The sequence below is a fragment of the Rhinopithecus bieti genome, unplaced genomic scaffold (genome assembly GCF_001698545.2).
Source record: "Rhinopithecus bieti isolate Rb0 unplaced genomic scaffold, ASM169854v2 scaffold_13029, whole genome shotgun sequence".
Taxonomy (NCBI): Eukaryota; Metazoa; Chordata; class Mammalia; order Primates; family Cercopithecidae; genus Rhinopithecus; species Rhinopithecus bieti.
Genome location: NW_016807982.1, coordinates 508,695 through 531,906, shown reverse-complemented (window position 1 = coordinate 531,906; position 23,212 = coordinate 508,695). Strand labels below are relative to the sequence as shown.

The 23,212-nt window shown below is 43.5% G+C and overlaps 1 protein-coding gene across 1 annotated transcript in view; it reads left to right on the top strand.

The window, feature by feature from the left end:
• Positions 1-22,429, top strand: part of RNF19B (ring finger protein 19B) — a 31,429-nt gene extending 9,000 nt beyond the window's left edge. The window contains 8 exon segments of the mRNA XM_017884566.1: positions 9,100-9,305; positions 10,512-10,656; positions 12,320-12,482; positions 13,572-13,686; positions 15,029-15,169; positions 16,398-16,605; positions 20,326-20,457; positions 21,620-22,429. Of these exon segments, the coding sequence (XP_017740055.1) occupies positions 9,100-9,305; positions 10,512-10,656; positions 12,320-12,482; positions 13,572-13,686; positions 15,029-15,169; positions 16,398-16,605; positions 20,326-20,457; positions 21,620-22,073 (1,564 nt within the window). The 3' untranslated portion in view covers positions 22,074-22,429.
• Positions 22,430-23,212: the final 783 nt, after the last annotated feature.

Sequence of the window (23,212 nt, the reverse complement as noted above, 5' to 3'; positions counted from 1 at the left end):
TTCACCGTGTTAGCCAGGATGGTCCCGATCTCCTGACCTCGTGATCCGCCCGTCTCGGCCTCCCAAAGTGCCGGGATTACAGGCTTGAGCCACCGCGCCCGGCCAAGAATCTTTAATCTTTAAACATGCTAATATGCTAATATGTAGTATAAATCTTTAATATAATTTAGAGCACCAGGAAACAGGTTTTTGTTTTTTCTGTAGCATCTTTAAGGCTTAACTCAAACTTTCCCTAAAGTTACCATGCTGGTCTGCCTTTGGTTAGTGTCCTTATTTAACCATAAACCTTATGCTCTGAATAGATTGAGAGCTCATGCCTCTAGACTAGGATATCTATATTCCAACCATTTCTACAACTCTGTGTACAAAGTCTTTCAATTAGGTTCTAGAAGAGTGTGGTACATAGGTGAATTTTGATGAGAAAGATAAGAAATATAAGCAGCATAGTTCTCAGAGGAGGAATAGAGATGAGAGAGGTAAGCAAGAATGGGATAGACAGGTGATCATTCAGTTCAACAGACAACTTTTTTTTTGAGATGGAGTCTCGCTCTGTCGTCCAGGCTGGAGTGCAGTTGCGCCGTCTCAACTCACTGCAACCTCCGCCTCTCAGGTTCAAGCAATTCTCCTGCCTCAGCCTCCCGAGTATCTGGGATTACAGGCACGTGCCACAATGCCCAACTAATTTTTATATTTTTAGTAGAGACAGGGTTTCACCATGTTGGCCAGGCTGGTCTTGAATTTTTGACTTCAAGTGATCCACCTGCCTCTGCCTCCCAAAGTGTTGGGATTACAGGCGTGAGCCACCACACCAGGCTTCAACAGATATTTTTGGAATGATACAATGTTGAACCCTGGGTGAGTACTGGGTATTACAAAAAGAACTTAGACATGGTCTTCTTGATAGGAAATTTCACCTGGTAGAGGAGATAGATGATTGATACATAGATAGGTAGAGAATTATACAAATGTCGGTGATAAATACTAAAGAAAATACAGGTGTTCTTAGATAGATGAAAGAACAGTAGATTTTGCATGATGGTTTCAAGAAAGACTTCACAGAGGAGCAGGCATGGTGGTGTGCACCTGTGGTCCCAGCTACTGAGGAGGCTGAGGTGGGAGGATTAGTTGAGCCCAGGAGTTCGAGACCAGCCTGGGTAATAGCAAGACCCCATACCTGGGAAGTGACTAGAGATCAACCTGAAAACGTGGACTGGATTCAGGTTGATAGGCCTGTGTGAGCTGTGGAAATAAGTTTTGGGTTGAAGCACTTTTTTTTTCTTTTCTTTTTTTCTTTGAAGGATTTTAAGCAAAAGAGTATAACCTTCTAGAATGGAATTTGGATGGAGTGGGGAATAGGGAGACCAGATAAGGAGGCTCTTGGAGTTGTCTAGCCTAGAGATGGGTCTTAAATGGGCAAGAAAAATGAAGATGTTAAGGGTGCAGTTCATTGTGACAACTTGGCGCATGTCTACCACCCTGATGCCTACTAGGGGTCTATTTGTAAATGGGTAACCTAGTTATGTTGCATGACTTGGGGATGGAAATTACAGATATAATATAGGAACACATTTCTTTAACCACCGAAGTCTGTTGGAGCATAATCAAATTTATACTAATGGAAATCTTTTTTTCCAGGGCTGAAGCTAAGTAATGCTGTGGTCTAGCTTGTCACTTTATGATGTTTCTGAAGATTTAGGAAATTAATAAAATGAGGAAAAGTTGTATGAGCTTAAGCAGCGGGGGCTGCGGGGTGGGAGGGGGGGCGGTCTGTAGTCTCTCTTTCTTTTTTATTCTTTTTTATTTTTTTGAGTTAGGGTCTAACTCTGTAACTCTGTTGCCTGTGCTGGAGTGCAGTAGTGCGATTTCAGCTCAGTGGAACCTCAACCTCCTAGACTCGGGTGATCCTCCCACCTCAGCCTCCTAAGTAGCTGGGACTACAGGCATGTGCCATGACATGCCACCATATCCCACCACACTCGGCTTTTTGTTGTTGTTGTTCTTTGAAGAGAGAGTCTCACTCTGTCACCCAGGCCGGAGTGCAGTGGCGCAATTGCGGCTTACAGCAACCTCTGCCTCCTGGATTCAAGCGGTTCTCCTGCCTCAGCCTCCTGAGTAGCTGGGGGTAGCTGGGACTACAAGTGCATGCCACTACACCCAGCTAGTTTTTTTTTGTATTTTTAGTAGAGATGGGGTTTCGTCACATTGGCCAGGCTGGTCTCGAACTCCTGACCTCAGGTGATTCACCCACCTTGGCCTCCCAAAGTGCTGGGATTACAAGCATGAGCCACCATGCCCAGCCTAATTTTTGTATCTTTCATAGAGATGGGATTTCACCGTGTTGCCCTGGCTGGTCTTGAACTCTCAGGTTCAAGTGATCCTCCTGCCTTTGCCTGACAAAGTTCTGGGGTTATAAGCATGAGCCACTGCACCTAGCTGTGTCTGTATTCTTCACAGCATGTAATTTTCTACACCTTTCTTTTAGTTTCTAATTAGCAAACCTGAATGGTTGGTTAAGCTAAAAGAGCAGAGTAAGAGAGATGCACCAGCATGGAAGAGAAGGAACAAGGTGGACAGGGCAGATTGGGTCTCAAGGATGAGGTTTTTCTTTTCTTTTCTTTTATCTTTTCTTTTTTTTTTTTTTTTTTTGAAACAGGGTCTAGCTCTATCTCCCAGGCTAGAGTGCAGTGGCGTAATCTCGGCTCACTGCAAGCTCCACCTCCTGGGCTGAAGCCATCCTCCCACCTCAGCCTCCTGTGTAGCTGGGACTACAGACATGCACCACCATGCCTAGCTGATTTTTTTCTTTTTTTTTTTTGGTAGAGATGGCGTTTTGCCATGTTGCCCAGACTGGTCTTGAACTCCTGAGCTCAAGCAATCCACCCACCTTGGCGTCCCAAAGTGCTGGGATTACAGGTGTGGTCCACCATGCCCAGGCAAGGTTTTTTTTTCAACTATTCGAGAAGAAGATTACTCTATTCAGAACTTAAGAGTTTACCACTAAAGTTGGTTTATATGAAATTTTAGGATTAGGTTACAGTACCTGGTGTATAATAAGCCAATAGATACATGGATACATTAAAAAGATTGCTTTAGAGCAGAGTGATGGCCTAGGAGAAGACCTAGAATGCCCTGGGAAAGTCAAACAACCAAAACAAGAGAAGGTCTCTGTCATTCATGCAATACAGTTATTTTGAGCATGAATCTCAGTGTACTAGACTGAGATTAAAAAGTGGATGATGGGCCGGGCGCGGTGGCTCAAGCCTGTAATCCCAGCACTTTGGGAGGCCGAGACGGGCGGATCACGAGGTCAGGAGATCGAGACCATCCTGGCTAACACGGTGAAACCCCGTCTCTACTAAAATACAAAACTAGCCGGGCGAGATGGCAGGCGCCTGTAGTCCCAGCTACTCCAGAGGCTGAGGCAGGAGAATGGCGTAAACCCGGGAGGCGGAGCTTGCAGTGAGCTGAGATCTGGCCACTGCACTCCAGTCCGGGCGACAGAGCGAGACTCCGCCTCAAAAAAAATAAATAAATAAATAAAATAAATAAATAAAAAGTGGATGATATGTCTCCTTAAGTCCAGTGTTGGGAGGCAAGCATATAAACAGATAGTTACAATATAATGTGATAAGTGTTATAAAATAATTGTGCACACCCACGAAGTAGGCAACCAGCTGCCTAGAGAGGTTAAGTGTATTTTACAGAGAAGATGACACTTGAGTTGGTTCTTAAATGGGTACTTGTCAGGGCAAGAAGTAAGGACAAGGCATTTCTAGGTAGAAGGAATAGAGTATGTAAAAGCCAGGAAGTAGGACATAGTGTGCAATGTTTTTACACCATACATCTTTCAGGACAAGGTCTCACGTGCAGTTTTAGAACTTGTTTAGCTGCGTTTGAATGTGACAAGTACCTATACCTCCATTTGGTGGAATAGAAGTTAAGGTTTGGAGATTTTTTTTTTTTTTGAGACGGAATTTCCCTCATGTTGCCCAGGCCGGAGTAAAATGGTATGATTTTGGCTCACTGCAACCTCCACCTCCCAGGTTCAAGCAATTCTTCTGCCTCAGCCTCCCGAGTAGCTGGATTACAGGCTTGCGCCACCACGCCTGACTAATTTTTGTAGTTTTAGTTGAGACAGGGTTTCGCCATGTTGGCCAGGCTGGTCTTGAACTCCTGACCTCAGGTGATCCACCTGCCTCGGCCTCCCAAAGTGCTGGGATTACAGGCGTGAGTGACTGTGCCAGGCCGGTTTAGAGATTTTAATAGCTCCGTGTCATGCAGTATGAGTCACAGGCAAGAGCTCAGACCAGGTACCCAAAAACAGGAATGCCAAATCTCATGCCCTGAGTAATTCTGTGTCGTAGTAATAGATTGCTGTGGATTCATGAGTATTTGGGGTTATTTTACTTCCTTGGCACCAAATTAAACACTCAAAATTGACATTGTCAATCCTATCCAATACTCTTTTTAAGAAAAAAAAAAAAAGTGGGCCAGGCGCGGTAGCTTGTGCTTGTAATCCCAGCACTTTGGGAGGCTGAGGCAGGTGGATCACTTGAAGGCCAGGAGTTCAAGACCAGCCTGGCCAACATGGTGAAACCCCATCTGTACTAAAAATACAAAAAAATTAGCCGGACATGGTGGTGGGCGCCTGTAGCCCAGCTACTTGGGAGGCTGAGGCAGGAGAATCTCTTGAACCCAGGAGACAGAGGTTGCCATAAGCCAAAATTGTGCCATTGCACTCCAGCCTGGGTAACAAAAGTGAAACTCCGTCTCAAAAAAAAAAAAAAGTTGGGGGCTGGGGGAATGTTAATAAACATTTACTTCTGCCATATAAGGTAGGAATGGATGATGAAGTATTCAAGACTCCCTACTGGCTGTCCACTTAATTTGTATCTTTAGAAGTTGACTTAATGCTTTTCTGAGGTCATCCAGTAACTTTCCCATTTAATGCAAAATAACAAGCTAGTCACTGTCTTGAGGAGACAGTTGTTTATCTTTAGTAGTTATTTTGCAGCTAGGTGGGGTAAATTTGCTCAGAACTCCTACAGGATATGAATCATTTGCATTCATAGGTGGACCTATTCTCACTTTGTTCTTTCTGAGTTTTAATACAGCCTGTATTATATAACATAGAGGATACATTGTCATTTGTATTTTCAGTGTCATTCTCAAATCAATTTGCAGAATCTATGATAAACGTGAGAACTCGAGTTGCTATAATTAACATCTCATGTACATTCAAATAAACAAGCAAACTGAAGAATAAATCCCAGAAAATGTTATTAGCTTTTTGCACAAGCTATTTGAGGTCTTCGAATATTGCGGGAGAGTGTGGAATGCAGGACAGAGTGCAGATGGTAACACAGAAACCTGCAGTTACTGTTCTTTTTAAAAATGTGTGTGATAGACCAAGCTTGGTGGCTCACGTCTGTAATCCCAGTGCTTTGGGAGACTAAGGTGGGAGGGTTGCTTGAAGACAGGAGTTCCAGACCAGCCTGGGCAACATAGCAAGACCAACCCTGTCTCTACAGAAGAAAAAAAAAAAATGAAAAAGTTAGCTGGGCATGGTGGTATGCACTGCTACTTGGGGGACTGAGGTAGGATCACTTGAGCCCAGGAGTTTCAGGTTGCGGTGAGCTATCATTACACCACTGTCTAGAAGCTGGGCGACAGAGTGAGATCTTGTCTCCTAAAAAAAAAAAAAAAAAAATTGTGCAATGAACTTTCATAACTTTCAGTTTATTTATTATTTTTTTCAGACAGAATCTCACTCTGTCACCCAGGCTGGAGTGCAGTGGCACATACGTGGCTCACTGGAGCCTCAACCTCCCAGCCTCAAGCAATCCTCCCACCTCAGCCTCCCAAGTAGCTGTGACTGCAGGTATGTGTCACCATGCCTGGCTGATTTTTTTTTTTAGAGAAAAGGTCTTGTTGCTGTGTTTCCCAGGCTGGTCTCAAAATCCTGGCCTCAAGCGATCTTCTTGCCTCAGCCTTCCAAAGTGCTGAGATTACAGGCATGAACCACCTCACCTGGCTAAAATTTTATTTTATACAAGTATTATATTTTCTTATTAGAGCAATCTGAGCATTTAATTGACATATTTGGAATTAATCAGAAAGGCTAATAGTTATATAAATACATTGGATTGTTTGTGTGAGACTAATTCTTGGTAAATCAACATGAACTACAAGAAATGGTCGATGTTAGTGCTGATAAATGCTGAATCTTTACATGAAGAATATATGTCACAGCTGAGTGCAGTGGCTTACGCCTGTAATCCCAACACTTTGAGAGTCCAAGACAGGCAAATCACCAGAGGTCAGGAATTCAAGACCAACCTTGCCAACATGGTGAAGCCCCGTCTTTACTTAAAAAAAAAAAAAAAACTAGCCAGGCGTGGCGGTGGGTGCCTGTAATTCCAGCTACTCGGGAGGCTGAGGCAGGAGAATCACTTGAACTTGGGAGGAGGAGATTGCAGGGAGCTGAGATCACGCCACTGCGCTCCATCCTAGGCGACACAGCGAGACTCCGTCTCAAAAAAAAAAAAAAAGAATATGTGTCAGAAGAGAGAAAGGGAGGTATGGCATTAATGCTGTATTAATTTATAAGATAGAGGCATGGTATTCTTGGATTCTGGAGCCTATCAAGACATTCAAGGTATCGATTTGAATTGAAAAAGTATGGAGGCCGGGCGCGGTGGCTCAAGCCTGTAATCCCAGCACTTTGGGAGGCCGAGACGGCCAGATCACGAGGTCAGGAGATCGAGACCGTCCTGGGTAACCCGGTGAAACCCCGTCTCTACTAAAAAATACAAAAAAAACTAGCCGGGCGAGGTGGCGGGCGCCTACAGTCCCAGCTACTCGGGAGGCTGAGGCAGGAGAATGGCGTGAACCCGAAAGGCGGAGCTTGCAGTGAGCTGAGATCCGGCCACTGGCACTCCAGTTTGGGCTACAGAGCGAGACTCCGTCTCAAAAAAAAAAAAACAAAAAAAGAAAAAAGGAAAAGTATGGAAAGATAAAATGAACTTTCAAGAGGGATGCTGATCATAAGTCCATTTAGGGTTATTGTCTCTGTGACTATGACTTCACTGTGGAACTTAAGAATGAAAAAGGCCATCCTGGCTAACACGGTGAAACCTCGTCTCTACTAAAAATACAAAAAAAACCTAGCCGGGCGAGGTGGCGGGGCGCCTGTAGTCCCAGCTACTCCGGAGGCTGAGGCAGGAGAAATGGCATAAACCCGGGAGGCGGGAGCTTGCAGTGAGCTTGGATCCGTGCCACTGCACATCCAGGCCGGGCGACACAGCAAAGACTCCGTCTCAAAAAAAAAAAAAAAAAAAAAAAAAAGAATGAAAAAGGGCTGGGCATGGTGGCTCACGCCTGTCAATCTAGCACTTTGGGAGGCTGAGGAGGGCGGTCAACAAGTCAAGAGACTGAGGACCAGCTGAGTGTGGTTGGTCACCGCCTGTAATCCCAGCTTTGGGAGCCGAGGCAGGCAGATCATGAGGTCAGGAGATCGAGACCATCCTGGCAACACGGTTGAAAACCCTGTCTCTACTAAAAATCTAAAAATTAAGCCAGGGCACGGTGGCGGGCGTCTGTAGTCCCAGCTACTCAGGGCTGAGGCAGGAGAATGGCTAACCAGGAGGCAAGAGCTTGCAGTTGAGGCCGGATAGAAGCCACTGCAGTCCGGATCTGGGTGAAAAAAAAAGGGAAGGGGGCGAGGACTTCTGTCTCAAATAAATAAATAATAAATAAATAAAAATAAATAAATAAAAGAGATCGAGACCATCCTGGCCAACATGGTGAAACCCTGTCTCTACTAAAAATACAAAAATTAGCTGCACGTGGTGGTGTGTGCCTGTAGTCCCAGCCACTCAGGAAACTGAGGCAGGAGAATCTCTTGAACCCGGGAGGCGGAGGTTGCAGTGAGCCGAGTGGCACCACTGCACTCCAGCCTGGCAACAGAGCAAGACTCCGTCTCAAAAAAAAAGAAAATAAAGAAAAAGAATGAAAAGGTAGCATGGTGGCTCATGCCTGTAATTCCAGCGCTTTGGGAGGCCGAGGCAGGCTGATTGCTTGAGCCCGGAAGTTTGTGACCAGCCTGGGCACAGGGCGAAACCCCATCTCTAAGGAAATTACAAAAATTAGCCAAATGTGGTGGTGCACACCTATAGTCCCAGCTACTCTGGAGGCTGAGACAAGAGAATTGCTTGAGCCTGGGATGTGGAGGTTGCAGTGAGCCAAAATTGTGCCACTGCATTCCAGCCTGGGTGACAGAGCGAGACCCCATCTCAAAGAAAAAAAAAAAAAGAATTAAAAAATAAACTTTCGTTTTGCCATAGCTCTTTATTTCACTAATGTTCTGTTCCTTCATACAAACGAATACTAATCTCTCTAAATATAGCAAACTATCAAAAGGAAATAGTTTTGTACCCTGTTATTTATGAAACTTAACTATGACAAACTACTCCTAAAGCAGCTTCAGCTATGATTGAATAAATGCTAGAAATCCAGGATAAATATGATACACCACCTCCACTTTTAAAGGAAATAAATGATTTGTGTTTTGGAATCTCAAGAAATTTACAGCTGGGCGTGGTGGCTCACTCCTGTAATCCCAGCACTTTGGGAGGCCAAGGCAGGTGGATCACCTGAGGTCAGGAGTTTGAGACCAGCCTGGCCAACATGGCGAAACTCCGTCTCTACTAAAAATACAAAAAAAATTAGCCGGGTGTGGTGGCTTGCACCTGTAATCCCAGCTACTAGGAAGTCTGAGGCAGGAGAATTGCTTGAACCTGGGAGATGGAGGTTGCAGTAAGCCAAGATTACACCACTGCACTCCAGCCTGGGTGACAGAGCACGACTCTGTCTCAAAAAAAAAAAAAAGAAAAAAGAAAAGAAAGAAAGAAATTTACTTTCTCACATGGGATATATTTTACAGTTGGTCAAATGTGCTTGTATGTGTATGTGTATTCTTTTCTCTGTATCATATGTGATAGTGGGGTAGTGCCAAACATTGTTAACTCTGATGAATAATGTCTCTTTTGGTTAGATCATTCTTACCTTACTGGTATCTCTTACTGTTTCCTTACCTAGTTATGCTGTTATTGCCTATGGCTGTGCCAGCTGCCCGAAGCTAACTTGTGAGAGGGAAGGTTGCCAGACTGAGTTCTGCTACCACTGCAAGCAGATATGGCATCCAAATCAGACATGCGATATGGCCCGTCAACAGAGGGCCCAGACTTTACGAGTTCGGACCAAACACACTTCAGGTCTAAGTTATGGGCAAGAATCTGGACCAGGTATAAGTTGGCATTATCTCATTGTCTCTTTAGTTGGTATTTCATGATGTGAGCCCAAAGCTGAGATTATCTTGTCGTATAATATAACCCAAGTGCTCCAAAGGATCAGAGAGCAGAAAATATCATTTGGTAATACTTTCAATATTATAAAAGAGATAGCACTTCCCTCTCTGACCATTATAGGTTATCTAACCCATATAAAATTGAAATGCAACAAAATTGAATTATGTAGTTCCTACTTTCTTAGTAATATGTCTCAGATTGGAGAGCAATTAGTTCGTTTTGTTTTGCTAGGGGCTTTTTCAACTTTCATTGTGAACAGAAAGACATTTAATTAGTATTAAACCTGTACTGTTTGCCTTCAAGCTGACTTACGTGCCTCACTGCCTTTGGAAGTAGAGTACAGATTGAAGAAAAGGAAATAATATTAGTATAGATTAATGATTAACCTTAAAAGAAGGAATGTCACACATTCAACTCCAACCTTGACCAGTCAGAGTAAACCTATTTTAAAATGTCAGTGGATTTATTGCTTTGTACTTTTATTTTACTGATGTCATTTGGGAGAGGCTAGTAGGAAAGATTTTGCCATTCACTTTTTCCTGGCACAGCATAATTTCCTAAATTGTCATTTTATTAGGATAGTTCATAACTTGCTCTGAAAATTACCAGGTGTATATGCTACATAGCATACCCAGTTGTTTTTAGGTTTTGAATTTGAAAGTATCATGGGATGGGATTGTGGGCTATGTTAACAGCAAATCACAGTGATACATGTTGAACCTGAAAAATAAATTTCCTGAACTAAAGTTTGTAAAAATGTGAAGCTAATTCCAGGCTGCAGGCTATTCTTTCTGTAGGATTCTTCTTTTAAATCTGCCAGCCTATCGACTGGTAGAAATTTCATTTTTCTTGGAAACATCTTTCTCCCTCAGGAAGTCTCCTTGCTAGAATGTGATTCAAGTGCTGTGTAAGATGCCAGTTGTTGGGATAGGCAGCTCAATGAGAGATAGGATTTGTTTTATGAAAATTCCTGAGGTCTAGACATAGCCAACCTTCCAGTAAAGTGGGTTGTACAATTTGGAGTGTTCAGTGAAGAGTTCTTGACTGCTGCCTCATTTCTTATATATACTCCTAGGAATAATTAAATCAAACTGGATTTAACTAGGGGTGTTTTTCTACCCATTCTTCGTCCCACACTCATAGCAGATGACATCAAGCCATGCCCACGATGCAGTGCTTACATTATCAAGATGAATGATGGAAGCTGTAATCACATGACCTGTGCAGTGTGTGGCTGTGAATTCTGCTGGCTTTGTATGAAAGAGATCTCAGACTTGCATTACCTCAGGTAAGATGGGAAATGCATCCATTCCTTTCGTAGTCTTATTCTTTACTGATTTAGGGAAAAGGATGTCAAAAAGACACAGCCCTTCTCTCATTACAGATTAAGGAAGCTGTGAAAAGTTCTTCTGATATGCTCCTTTTATATTTTCACCAGCTACTATTCTAGTTCTACCTTTCTTTGCTTTTATACATGCCATATTCCAGGTCGTCTGGACTTGCTTTTCCCCTTTGCTGTCTTGCCTCCATACTTGTTCATGTTCTTTCCTTTGCCTAGAATGCTTTCTGCCTACCTTCCAGTATCCTCCTTTTATCTCAACTTGTTCAGTTCTTGTCTTTTAAGAGCCACTTAAATGCCATTTCATCCATGATGCCTCGCCTTTTTCTGCCTCATTCTTTGACTTTCTTTTATCTTTTGTCATAAATATCATCAGTACTTTATACTTCATGTACATGTCTTATCTTACTAAACTGTAAATATCTTGAGGCTAGAGTTGTGACCTTTTTACAGTTTTTTGCATTTAGTGAGTTCCCAAGGAACTCATTGAGTGAACTTTTCTTTTTTTTTTCCTTTTTAGCGACAGAGTTTCACTCTGTCACCCAGGCTGGAGTGCAGTGGCTAGATCTTGATTCACTGCAACCTCTGCCTCCCGGGTTCAAGTGATTCTCCTGCCTCAGCCTCCCAAGTAGCTGGGATTATAGGCACCTGCCTCCACACCTAGCTAATTTGTGTATTTTTCGTGGAGGCGGGGTTTCACCATATTAGCCAGTCTGGTCTCGAACTCGAACCTCAGGTGGTCCGCCCGCCTTGGCCTCCCAAAGTGCTGGGATTACAATTGTGAGCCACCGCGCCCAGCCTCATTGAGTGAATATTAAAATATTGTTGTGGAGGAGTTAATATTTACAAGCAAAATGTTTGCTAATATTTACAGAAAAAAAGTGTTAATATTTACAAACATTCATCATGTAAATGAAACACAACACCTTCATTTCCAGTTTTTCAAACATTTGAGTACTTACTGTGTACTAGTCATTGGGAACATAGGGGTGAATAAGACATGATCCCTAATTTCAAAATTGCTTATCCCTTCTAATAGAGAAGATAGCACAAAGAAAATGAGCAAAAATGATTGGGCACAGAAGGGCTGAATGTAAAAGTAGCCAAACTCAGAATACCAAACTGATACAAAGGTTATGATGAGGTATTTTTATATCCTCTCCCAGGAACATGGTTTGCAGTATCTATTAGTTGTGATAGGACATATGCCAAGAAAACTACACAAATCAGAGTGTTCATTAGCTGAAGGGTGCAGTGTGTCTGGATGGGATGTCAAGTTCATAAGGCTATGCAGCATCCCAAGTATTGTCAGTCATGGAAGCTAGATCAGTTTTGGTGGGTTAGGGAAGACAGAATTCAGCAGAGAAGAATGGAAAAGGAGTTTCAAGTCTGGAAGCCTGTCTTTACAACAACCACCAAAAAAGTTAAAGAGCCCAGAGCTCTAATAGTCTGGCCTTGTCCTTTGCTCTCCCTTGTGTAATATACTCATTTCCCGTAAACTTTTCTGTTAATCACTCTTATTGAAAAGAAGGCTATTGCTGTTATCAAGCCCTCTGATAATAATAGCTACATTTGTAATGTTGACATTAACTTCAGTCTGTTTCCCCTGCAGCCCCTCTGGCTGTACATTCTGGGGCAAGAAGCCATGGAGCCGTAAGAAGAAAATTCTTTGGCAGCTGGGCACGTTGATTGGTGCTCCAGTGGGGATTTCTCTCATTGCTGGCATTGCCATTCCTGCCATGGTCATTGGCATTCCTGTTTATGTTGGAAGGAAGGTAAGAAAGACATGCTGGTTTCTGTGCTTGTTTCAACTTTAGGTTCCTTGGTAAAGGTTTGAGGGAAATGGGAAGGAGCTGTGTTTCAGAGCTGCCTGAAAACCAGCTGGTTCTTACATAAAAATAACCTTCCTTTCTTAAATTGATTTTCATAAACCCCCATGAGATCTGAAAGTTCTGATTAACATCCTGAGCCTGGCTTGTCTCAGTGACTTAAAGGTAGAATGCTGGGCTGGGCATGGTGGCTCACGTTTGTAATACATGGCCTAGCACTTTGGGAGGCCAAGACAGGTAGATCGGTTGAGCCCAGGTGTTTGAGACCAGCCTGGGCAATATGGCAAACCCATCTCTGCCCAAAAAAAATAGAAAAATTAGCTAGGTATGGTGGCATGTGCCTATAGTCCCAGCTACTAGGGAGGCTGAGGTGGGAGGATTGCTTGAACCCAGGGAGGTAGAGGTTGCAGTGAGCCAAGATCGCACCACTGCACTCCAGCCTGTGTGACAGACTCCAAAAAAAAAAAAAAGAAGAAGAAGGTAAAATGCTTACTTCATTCCCCTGAGTTATTTTGTCTCTTTTTGGTTTGACTTTGTCTGTATTGCTTTATATCTTCCAGGTCTGAGTTAGGTTAAAATTTGAGAAAGATGGCCGGGCGCGGTGGCTCAAGCCTGTAATCCCAGCACTTTGGGAGGCCGAGACGGACGGATCACGAGGTCAGGAGATCGAGACCATCCTGGCTAACACGGTGAAACCCCGTCTCTACTAAAAAATACAAAAAACTAGCCGGGCGAGGTGGCGGCGCCTGTAGTCCCAGCTACTCGGGAGGCTGAGGCAGGAGAATGGCGTGAACCCGGGAGGCGGAGCTTGCAGTGAGCTGAGATCCGGCCACAGCACTCCAGCCTGGGTGACAGAGCGAGACTCCGTCTCAAAAAAAAATAAAAATAAAAATTTGAGAAAGATGCCTATTTGGGATAGAGGATATGTTTTAATATATAGATAACTTACAAATGAACAGTCATCTGTCCTTTTTTTCTCTGGCAAAAGATTGATGTCCTAACCTGCTGACCTGGATTTTCTTTTTTTATTCTTAGATTCACAGCAGGTATGAGGGAAGGAAAACCTCCAAACACAAGAGGAATTTGGCTATCACTGGAGGAGTGACTTTGTCTGTCATTGCATCCCCAGTTATTGCTGCAGTTAGTGTTGGTAAGCTGGTCAGGACCACACACCTCTTCTCTCTCAGCTTTCTGACCATAGCAGTTTAGCCAGATAGCCAGATGTTTCTCAAAGACTCCTACATTTTATGCCAACCCACCTTGATAGTTAATTCTATTAGGCACCATGATTATGATTATTTTTAAGTTTTTCAGCCACACCAAATTATCAGATTTGTGATCTTTTGTTCTTAAGTTAATGCCTAGAACTGCATTTGGCACATAGAAAAGGTTGAATAAACTTATTTTAAGCCCTAGTTTTCACCTTTCATCTTCCTTCTCTACTTGCCATGAAATCCACAAAACAAAATTACTTTTGTTTTGATTTGTTTAATGCTTCACATTACTTTGGGAGGCATAAGAGTTTGTTTTAAAATAATAGTAGTGTAACATTTAATGTGGCTCTTCATGTGCCAGGAGTGGTTCTGAGAATTTTGCATATATTAATTTATTTAATCCTCACCATCCTCACAAAAGGAAGCACAATTTTAAAAGAAAGGTGCAGTAATTGGCCGGGTGCAGTGGCTCACGCCTGTAATCCCAGTGCTTTGGGAGGCCGAGGTGGGCATATCACGAGGTCAGGAGATTGAGACCATCCTGGCTAACATAGTGAAACCCTGTCTCTACTAAAAATACAAAAAATTAGCCGGGTGTGGTGGTGGGCGCCTGTAGTCCCAGCTGCTCGGGAGGCTGAGGCAGGAGAATGGCGTGAACCTAGGAGGCAGAGCTTGCAGTGAGCCGAGATCGCGCCACTGCACTCCAGCCTGGAAGACAGAGCGAGACGCTGTCTCAAAAACAAAAAAAAAAAAAAGAAAGGTACAGTAATTTTCCCAAGGTCACTTAGCTGGGACATGAATCAAGTTAATCTGCCTTCAGATCCTGTGCTCTTAACAGGTAAGTCATTCTACCTCACACAGCAGTAAGATTTTGGAATTAACATCCTGAGGAGATCCTAAACTCCAAGCAGTAGTCACTTATTTAATATTTGATTCTTGATTGGGTTAGCATTTCAGCAGTGATTAGAAGAGGGGAAAATGAAAGCAACATATATTTACTGTGCAAGGCACAGTACATAACATTCTCATTTGATTATTGACAACCCTGGAAGATAGGTCCAAGGTTATACAGCTAGTAAATGGAGCCAAGAATCTAATCCAGACCTTTCTGATTTCTAGCCTGATCATCATTCTGTTACAACAGGCAACCTTTTTGGGATAGCCATTTTCTGTCTTTTTTTCTTTATAAAGTAGTTTGTCCGTGCCTAGAGTGGGAAGAAGAATTCAGGGCACTTGCAACCTAATAGCCAGCTGACATGTTTCCTTCTCTTCCCCCAGGTATTGGTGTCCCCATTATGCTGGCATATGTCTATGGGGTTGTGCCCATTTCTCTTTGTCGTGGAGGTGGCTGTGGAGTTAGCACAGCCAACGGAAAAGGAGTGAAAATTGAATTTGATGAAGATGATGGTCCAATCACAGGTAAAAAGCAGGATGTTTATTGTCATTTGAATTTATGATATACAAGATAAAAATCAGTAAAATTCAGCACATTTTACAGGGAGATTGTCATTGGATTACTTTGGATAATGAGCTTTGTAGGGGGTAAAGTATTTTTAGCTTTTCATTTCTTTGTTCCAAAGTTATTAGGTTAATTCCCCTGGTACTTGCCTCTGTGTGGCAGGTACAAACTAGTAGGAGTCCAAGTAACTCCAAGTATGCTGGTAGTAGTAGTGGTTATAATAACGTCTTTGTATCTGCACAGTACTTGATAATTTTCAGAGTATTTTACACAATTATCTCACTTGCTTTTTACAACAAACAGCTCTCTGACTAGGGAGGGTGGGGCTATTATCCCCATTTAAATGGAAATTTCTTTTTTTTTTTTTCTGAGACAGAGTCTCTGTCACCCAGGCTGGAGTACGGTGACACGATCTCTGTTCACTGCAACCTCCGCCTCCCAGGTTCAAGCGATTGTTCTGCCCCAGCCTCCCAAGTCGCTGGGACTATAGGCACGTGCCACCACGCCTGGCCAATTTTTTTTTTTAGTAGAGACGGGGTTTGGGGTTTCACCGTGTTAAGCCAGGATAGTCTGAATCTCCTGACCCCATGATCCGCCCACATTGGCCTCCCGAAGTGCTGGATTACAGGCGTGAGCCACCACACCTGGCCTAAATGGGAATTTCTTTAAGCTTTTGTCTCACTATCTGTTAAGAGCTTCACAGAGCTGAGACTAGAGCAAGTCTTCTGACTTTTACTTTAATGTGGTTTCTGCTTACCGTAGTAACTAACGTAGGGCACAGAGATCCCCAAAGGTTCTTCTAGCTTTCTACTGGAAGCTTCCTATTAAAATCAGCACATGACCCAAACATATTTTTTAAATCTTCACATTTGGTTACATGGAAGCAACAGTGTAGTGGAAAGAATAGTGGACTTGGAATCAGAGTTATAGTTTCGTGTAACTGCCATGGCCTTGGACAAGTCATTTAGTTTTAAATTTTAGTTTTCTCATCTAAAATTGAGGCTACTAATGCCTAGTTACTTGGAGGATTAAATATGAACATATGTTAAAACACTCAATATGTGGCAACTGCACACAGTACCTGTTCATTAAGTGAATACATTAGTACTCTGAAAAGTCATTGCAGGAAAATGCCCACTGTTTGGATGCTCTGCTGTCTTGATTTGAGATGTTTGGTTCTATCCCCAGTGGCAGATGCTTGGCGAGCCCTCAAGAATCCCAGCATTGGTGAAAGCAGCATTGAAGGCCTGACTAGTGTATTGAGCACTAGTGGAAGCCCTACAGATGGACTCAGTGTTATGCAAGGTCCTTACAGCGAAACAGCCAGCTTTGCAGCCCTCTCAGGGGGCACGCTAAGTGGCGGCATTCTCTCCAGTGGCAAGGGAAAATACAGCAGGTAAACAAATAGATAACTTCTGACAGAAATGGTTAGAATTATAAGAAGTAACGCATTGAGCCATTTCTCTGTGCCAGGCTTGTGCCATATATCATCTTATTTTGATTTCATTGTCGATGGTTTTTGTTTTGTTTTGTTTTTACTTTTTTTTTTTAAAGACGGAGTCTCGCCCTGTCGCCCAGGCTGGAGTGCCATGGCGCGATCTCAGCTCACCTCAAGCTCCGCCTCCTGGGTTCAAGCGATTCTCCTGCCTCAGCCTCCTGAGTAGCTGGGATTACAGGCGCCCGCCACCACGCCCAGCTAATTTTTTTGTATTTTTAGTAGAGACGGGGTTTCACTATCTTGGCCAGGCTGGTCTTGAACTCCTGACCTCATGATCCACCAGCCTCTGCCTCCCAAAGCACTGGAATTACAGGCATGAGCCACCGCACTCAGCCTTTTTTTTTACTTTTGCAAATAGGAAACAAGCTTCGAAGAAAAGGTTACGTCAGTTATGCAAAGTTCAGTGTTCTTTCCATTGCACCATGGCTGCCTCTATATAAAGAATAATCCTGACTTCGGATTCTCCCTTGACTGCCTGAGGCTGGCTGACTGCTTCAGGAAGGGAGAGTAGGCATTTTTATAGAATTCCTAAAGCTGTGGTCTTCATTAGGCTTGTCATTGACTTTCAGTAGCGTTTATGCTGTATCATGGCTTATTTGTTTTATTTTATTTTTTGAGATGGAGTCTTGCTGTGTCGCTGGAGTGCAGTGGCGCGATCTTGGCTCACTGCAGCCTCCACCTCCTGGGTTCTGGGACTACAGGCACGTACCACCATGCCTGGCCAATTTTTGTATTTTTAGTAGAGACAGGGTTTCACCTTGTTGGCCAGGCTGGTCTCAAGCTCCTGACCTTGTGATCCACCTGCCTCAGCCTCCCAAAGTACTGAGATTACAAGCGTGAGCTAGTGTGCCCAGCCCATTGTGGTTTATTGATAGTGGGCTTTGGGGGTATTTTTTTGTTTTTTTTCTCACTCTGTAATCCAGGCTGGAGTGCAGTGGCATAATCATGGCTCACTGCAGCCTCAACCTCCTGGACTCAAACAGTCCTACCACTTCAGCCTCCTGAGTAGCTAGGACTACAAGTGCACACACCACACCCAGCTAACATTTTAAATTTTTTGTGGAGATGGGGTCTTGCTCTGTTGCCCAGGCTGGTTTTGAACTCCGGGCCTCAAGCCATCCTCCCAACTCGGCTTCCCAAAGTGCTAGGATTATAGGCATGAACCATTGCCCCCAGCTGGTTTATTGATATTGCAATCCTTATTACCTTTCTGTTTCCATTTGCTAGATAAGGAAAATCAATTCTATGTACTTGTGTTGAAAATATGTAAAGCTTTGTAACTAAAAAGATTGTGACTTGCTTGGTTATTTCACTAGTTAGGCAGACCAGAGTATATATTTTCAGAGGAGCATAACATGTTGCCTGAGAAGCAGTTAGTTGAATGCAATGGAGAAGAAAGGCCTGGTGGGGGTAAAGGTAGAACAAAGCAGGATAGGAAGAGGAAGATGGTTGCTTTCAGCTATCTGAAGGACCTTCAACTGTGAAAAGGATTAGACTTCTGTGCCTCATACCAAAAGGTAGATTATAGTCATGTATATTTATGACTTGGCAGAAGCTAAAGGGAAACTAATTTTTGTTCAGTATAGTGAATATAGGGAAAAGCAACATGAAAGCCCAAAGAGGAAAAAGGCTACCTTAGTAGATACTGAGCTGCCTATCCCTGGAAATGTTTACAGTGAGACCAGATGGCCATTTGGCTATAAGAAGGATTCAAGCAACAGATGGCAGGTGGACTGGATCTCACACCTGAATGCCTGTCAGTCACCTGGGAGCCTCTTAAAAATAGACTTCAGGGCCCCATCCCAGAATTAATAATTTAGAATTTCCTGGAGTGGCACCTAGGGGGTGATCTGTGTTTTGAAAAAGCTCCCCAGGTAATTCTAGCACAGCCGTTGGATGAACCAGCATCTGAGAACCATGTAAGTAGGAGGCCTTTCTGAAAGACTCTTCCAACTCAGAGTGATTCTGTGGCAGACCTGAAACTAGACCCCAGGTCTCTGACACTATGCACTTTCCATGCATTCCCTCATTTCCCTGGGCCTTGGCACATTTTTGAAGGGCACCTGAGGCTGGAGCAGCAGAGCAAAGGCTCAGGCAGTAGGATGGAAGCTGCTTGAATGTGCAGCTGCAGGCTGCTACTGACCCGTCTGTGCATCTCATGACTCTGGTTGTCTCTTGTCAGGGGATCCCGCCCCCACATGCTGGCATATTCACTGCTGTGCTTTCTTAAAACCAACACCCCTTGTAAATAAGCAGACAGACATAATTGGAGACTGACTTGCTGAAACTGCAGCTTAGCTAGTCCAGCTGTTCTAGTTCTGTGAAAGCCTTTATTTTATAGGAAATGAATGAGTCAGATGGGTTTGACTGTGAAACCCATTATGAGGAAATACTTAAGTGTGCAACAAAGTGGTGTTGGAGCCAAGAAAGGAAATAGTTATGGGCTCTGAGATACTACTGGGAAAGTTTGCTGCTCTAAGAGGAGGGAAGAGGTTGGCTCCTATATGTCCTTCAGTCTCATTCCTTGGAGGTAATCTGATTGTTACATGTTTGATTTGCTATTATGTGCTGTTACATGTTTGATTTGCTATTATGTGCAAGGCAGGAAAGGTGAAGTATGAATGAGTTGTGGTTTCTCCTTTTGTGGAGTTAACAGAGGAGTGAGAGATGCATAATAATGAGTAGGCAGGGCCTGCGCATGCCTGTAATCCCAGCACCTTTTTTAGGTGGGCGATCACCTGAGGTTAGGAGTTCAAGACCAGCCCGGCCAACATGGTAAAACCCCATCTCTACTAAAAATACAAAAATTAGCTGGGAGTGGTGGTGGGAACCTGTAATCCCAGCTACTTGGGAGGCTGAGGCAGGAGAATCAGTTGAACCTGGGAGGCAGAGGTTGCAGTGAGCTGAGGTCGTGCCACTGCACTCCAGCCTGGGTGACAGAGTGAGACTCCCTCTAAAAAAAATAATAATAAGTAGGCAGGTGCTATGGGAGTACTTAGCAAGAAGTGAATGGTTTGCTGGGATAATGAGGGGAAGTGATGTTTCCTTTGTTGTTAAGGACTGAGTATAAGTTTGGTAGAGAAAGGAAATGTCTAGAGAGACGGAATAGCATGTGCAAAGTCATGGAAGTATAAAATGTATAGGTATTTAAAGAAAGAAAAAATTCAGAGTGACTATGATTTCGGATCTATGGGGAGTAATAGAACTGGACAGAGAGCTTCCTGACAGATCAGGAAGATCTTAAATGCCTGTTGGCAGTAGGGAGCCAAGAGTTAGAGAATTGTTAGAGTGATTGGTTCTTTATTCACACTGGCACTGTTCTAGAGGTTGTTTGACTTGGACTTAAGGGCTACTGAAGAGGGAGCCCAATCGTAGTCATCCAGGCAGGAGATGATGAAAACCTGAAGTTAAGCAGTAGCTGTGGGGACAGAAAGGAGGGGACGATTTCAATAGATATTTAAGAGAAAAAATGTATGGGCATCTGTTTGCTCTGTTTGACAATTGGCAATCAGACAACCATAGTTTGCAAGAGAGTAATGGAAGAGACGTGTGCCAGGAAGCAGACTGTCTTGGAATACTCAGGTCTCATATTAACTTGAACGTCCCCTCTTTACACAGGTTAGAAGTTCAAGCCGATGTCCAAAAGGAAATTTTCCCCAAAGACACAGCCAGTCTTGGTGCAATTAGTGACAACGCAAGCACTCGTGCTATGGCCGGTTCCATAATCAGTTCCTACAACCCACAGGACAGGTATGTGAACAGTCAGATGTCCAGGAGAGGTTGCATTTTTTGGTTGGGTACTAGGTCTTCAGAAGTTCAATGCCTCATGTTAGAGTTCTGTGTACCATTTCGTGGGATATATAGTGTAACCTGTGAATTCATTTGAGCAAGTTCTTGGTACTAGAGTGTTTGGCATCTCTTGATTCTTCTTGTTAGTACTTGATTTTTAGAGCTTTCTTTCTTCCTTTTATATATTTTTTTCATTCTTTTTTTTTTTTTTTTTTTTTTTTTTTTTTTTTTTTTTTTTTTTTTGTCTTTTTTGGCTATTGCAACAGCGTATAATTACATGGAACTTAAAGAGCTAGATTGGGGTTCATTGATATCTTCGAGTCTAGGGTTTCTGCTTGCCCTTTGCTTGATAGGGTTCCCATAGCTGCTTTCTCTTTCATTTTGAGAAACTAGTGTATCTGGGATGGTGTGATTGTGGTACTCCCACTGGTAGGTATTCTGGCTTCTTCTACTTGTGGCATGGTAGTAAAAAACTTTTACTTTTCTATTTTGAGTAAGCTAGCGTGGGGCTCTGACCCTTAGCTGAATTTTGGCAGCTCTTTCTATATGTTAAAAGAGATTGGCTGAGATATATGTGTGTGTGCATCTGAGCACACGTGTGCATGTATTGTTAAATCAGCAAAAAGGACATAATTACTCTTCTCCATGTAATTTATTTTTATTTTTATTTTTTTAGAGACAGGGACTTGCTCTGTCAACCAGGCTGGAGTGCAGTGGCACAATCATAGCTCACTGCAGCCTTGAACTCCTGGGCTCAAGTGATCTTCCAACTCAGCCTCCCAAGTAGCTGGGACTACAGGATGTGCCTCCATGCCCAGTTAATGTTTTTTTATTTTAGAAACAGGGTCTGACTTTGTTGCCCCAGCTGGTCTCAAACTCCTGGACTCAGGCGATCCTCCCACCTTGACCTCCCAAAGCACTGGGGTTATAGGCATGAGCCACCGCATCCAGCCTCCATCTCATTTGAGTGTTAGATTAAAATGTTATTTTTGTTAAAAGTGAGCTCTAGCTCACTGTTTACCTATCTTTTTGAAATTCCTAATCCTGAACCCACAAACTGCTTTTACCAACAGGTTTAGCATGACCCATGCATGACTCAGCAAAGTGGATTTTGTCTCCACAGAGAATGCAACAATATGGAAATCCAAGTGGACATTGAAGCCAAACCAAGCCACTATCAGCTGGTGAGTGGAAGCAGCACGGAGGACTCGCTCCATGTTCATGCTCAGATGGCAGAGAATGAAGAAGAAGGTAGTGGTGGCGGAGGCGGTGAAGAGGATCCCCCCTGCAGACACCAAAGCTGTGAACAGAAAGACTGCCTGGCCAGCAAACCTTGGGACATCAGCCTGGCCCAGCCTGAAAGCATCCGCAGTGACCTAGAGAGCTCTGATACACAGTCAGACGATGTGCCAGACATCACCTCAGATGAGTGTGGCTCCCCCCGCTCCCATACTGCAGCCTGCCCCTCGACCCCCAGAGCCCAAGGTGCACCGAGCCCAAGTGCCCATATGAACCTCTCTGCCCTAGCCGAGGGACAAACTGTCTTGAAGCCAGAAGGTGGAGAAGCCAGAGTATGAAGTGGAATGTATGCTCCTGTTCTGAGAAGCACACTTGTAACTGCATCTTTTGGATTTTTTTTTTTTTTTTTCCAAGGGGTAGGGATTTATGTATTTTATTTCAGAGATTCTCTGGTCACAGGTTTTCACCCAGGGAAATTCTGAGAAATTCACAATTTCTTACCAGATAAAACATGAAAAGTTTGCCATTAGTCCCCCTCCCCTCCCCTCCCTCTTTTTAGTTTTAATTTATTGGTTAAACTGATGGCAGCAATCGGTGAGGTGTGTCAAAGAGTGTACATATGTATGTGTGTATATTGAATGCTAAACATATTACTGAAAGACACATTTTAATAAAAATTTCTGTCATAATTCAACTTAACTCATTTTCCTTGGCTTGGATAGTCCCACAGAGCCAAGTGTTTGATTGAAGCAGAGCACCGTCTTTGACAGTCTCTAGACCTGAATTTTTCTAATCCCAGGGAAGAAGGATTGTATTCAAATCCAACCACAGTAGTCATCTATAAACCTGACTCCTAGCATGACAGGAAGCAAAGCTAGGCTTGTTTTGGACTTTGTAGTCAGACTGAAGAATTATTAGCTTAGTCAGCTGAATAGGGAAGCAGTAGATTAAAACTAACCTTGCTTGCCCTCTAGAGGCAACTGTGCAATTTACTCTTAAAGCTTTACCCTTTTCTTCATTATAGTCACTATTAGTCATATACTTCAGAGAAGGGAAGGAGTGGCAGTCCCAGGTAGCTCTTAAGAGAATTCTCAGTGGCTAGGCACGGTAGCTCACGCCTGTAATCCCAGCACTCTGGGAGGCCAAGGCAGGTGGATCATTTGAGGTCAGGTGTTTGAGACCTGCCTGGCCAACATGGTGAAACTACGCCTCTGCTAAAAGTACAAAAATTAGCCAGGTAGTAGTTGTGCATGCCTGTCATCCCAGCTACTCAGGAGGCTGTGGCAGGAGAATCGCTTGAGCCTGGGGAGGCAGAGGTTGCAGGGAGCTGAGATCCCTGCAACTCCAGACTGGGTGACGGAGACCCTGTCTCATAAAAAAAGAGTTCTCAGTGAATGTTGCATGGTTACAAGTTGGAGAACAGAATATTCTGTTACTGGAGGAAGAAATATACTGATGCATATAATCACAAAGCAGT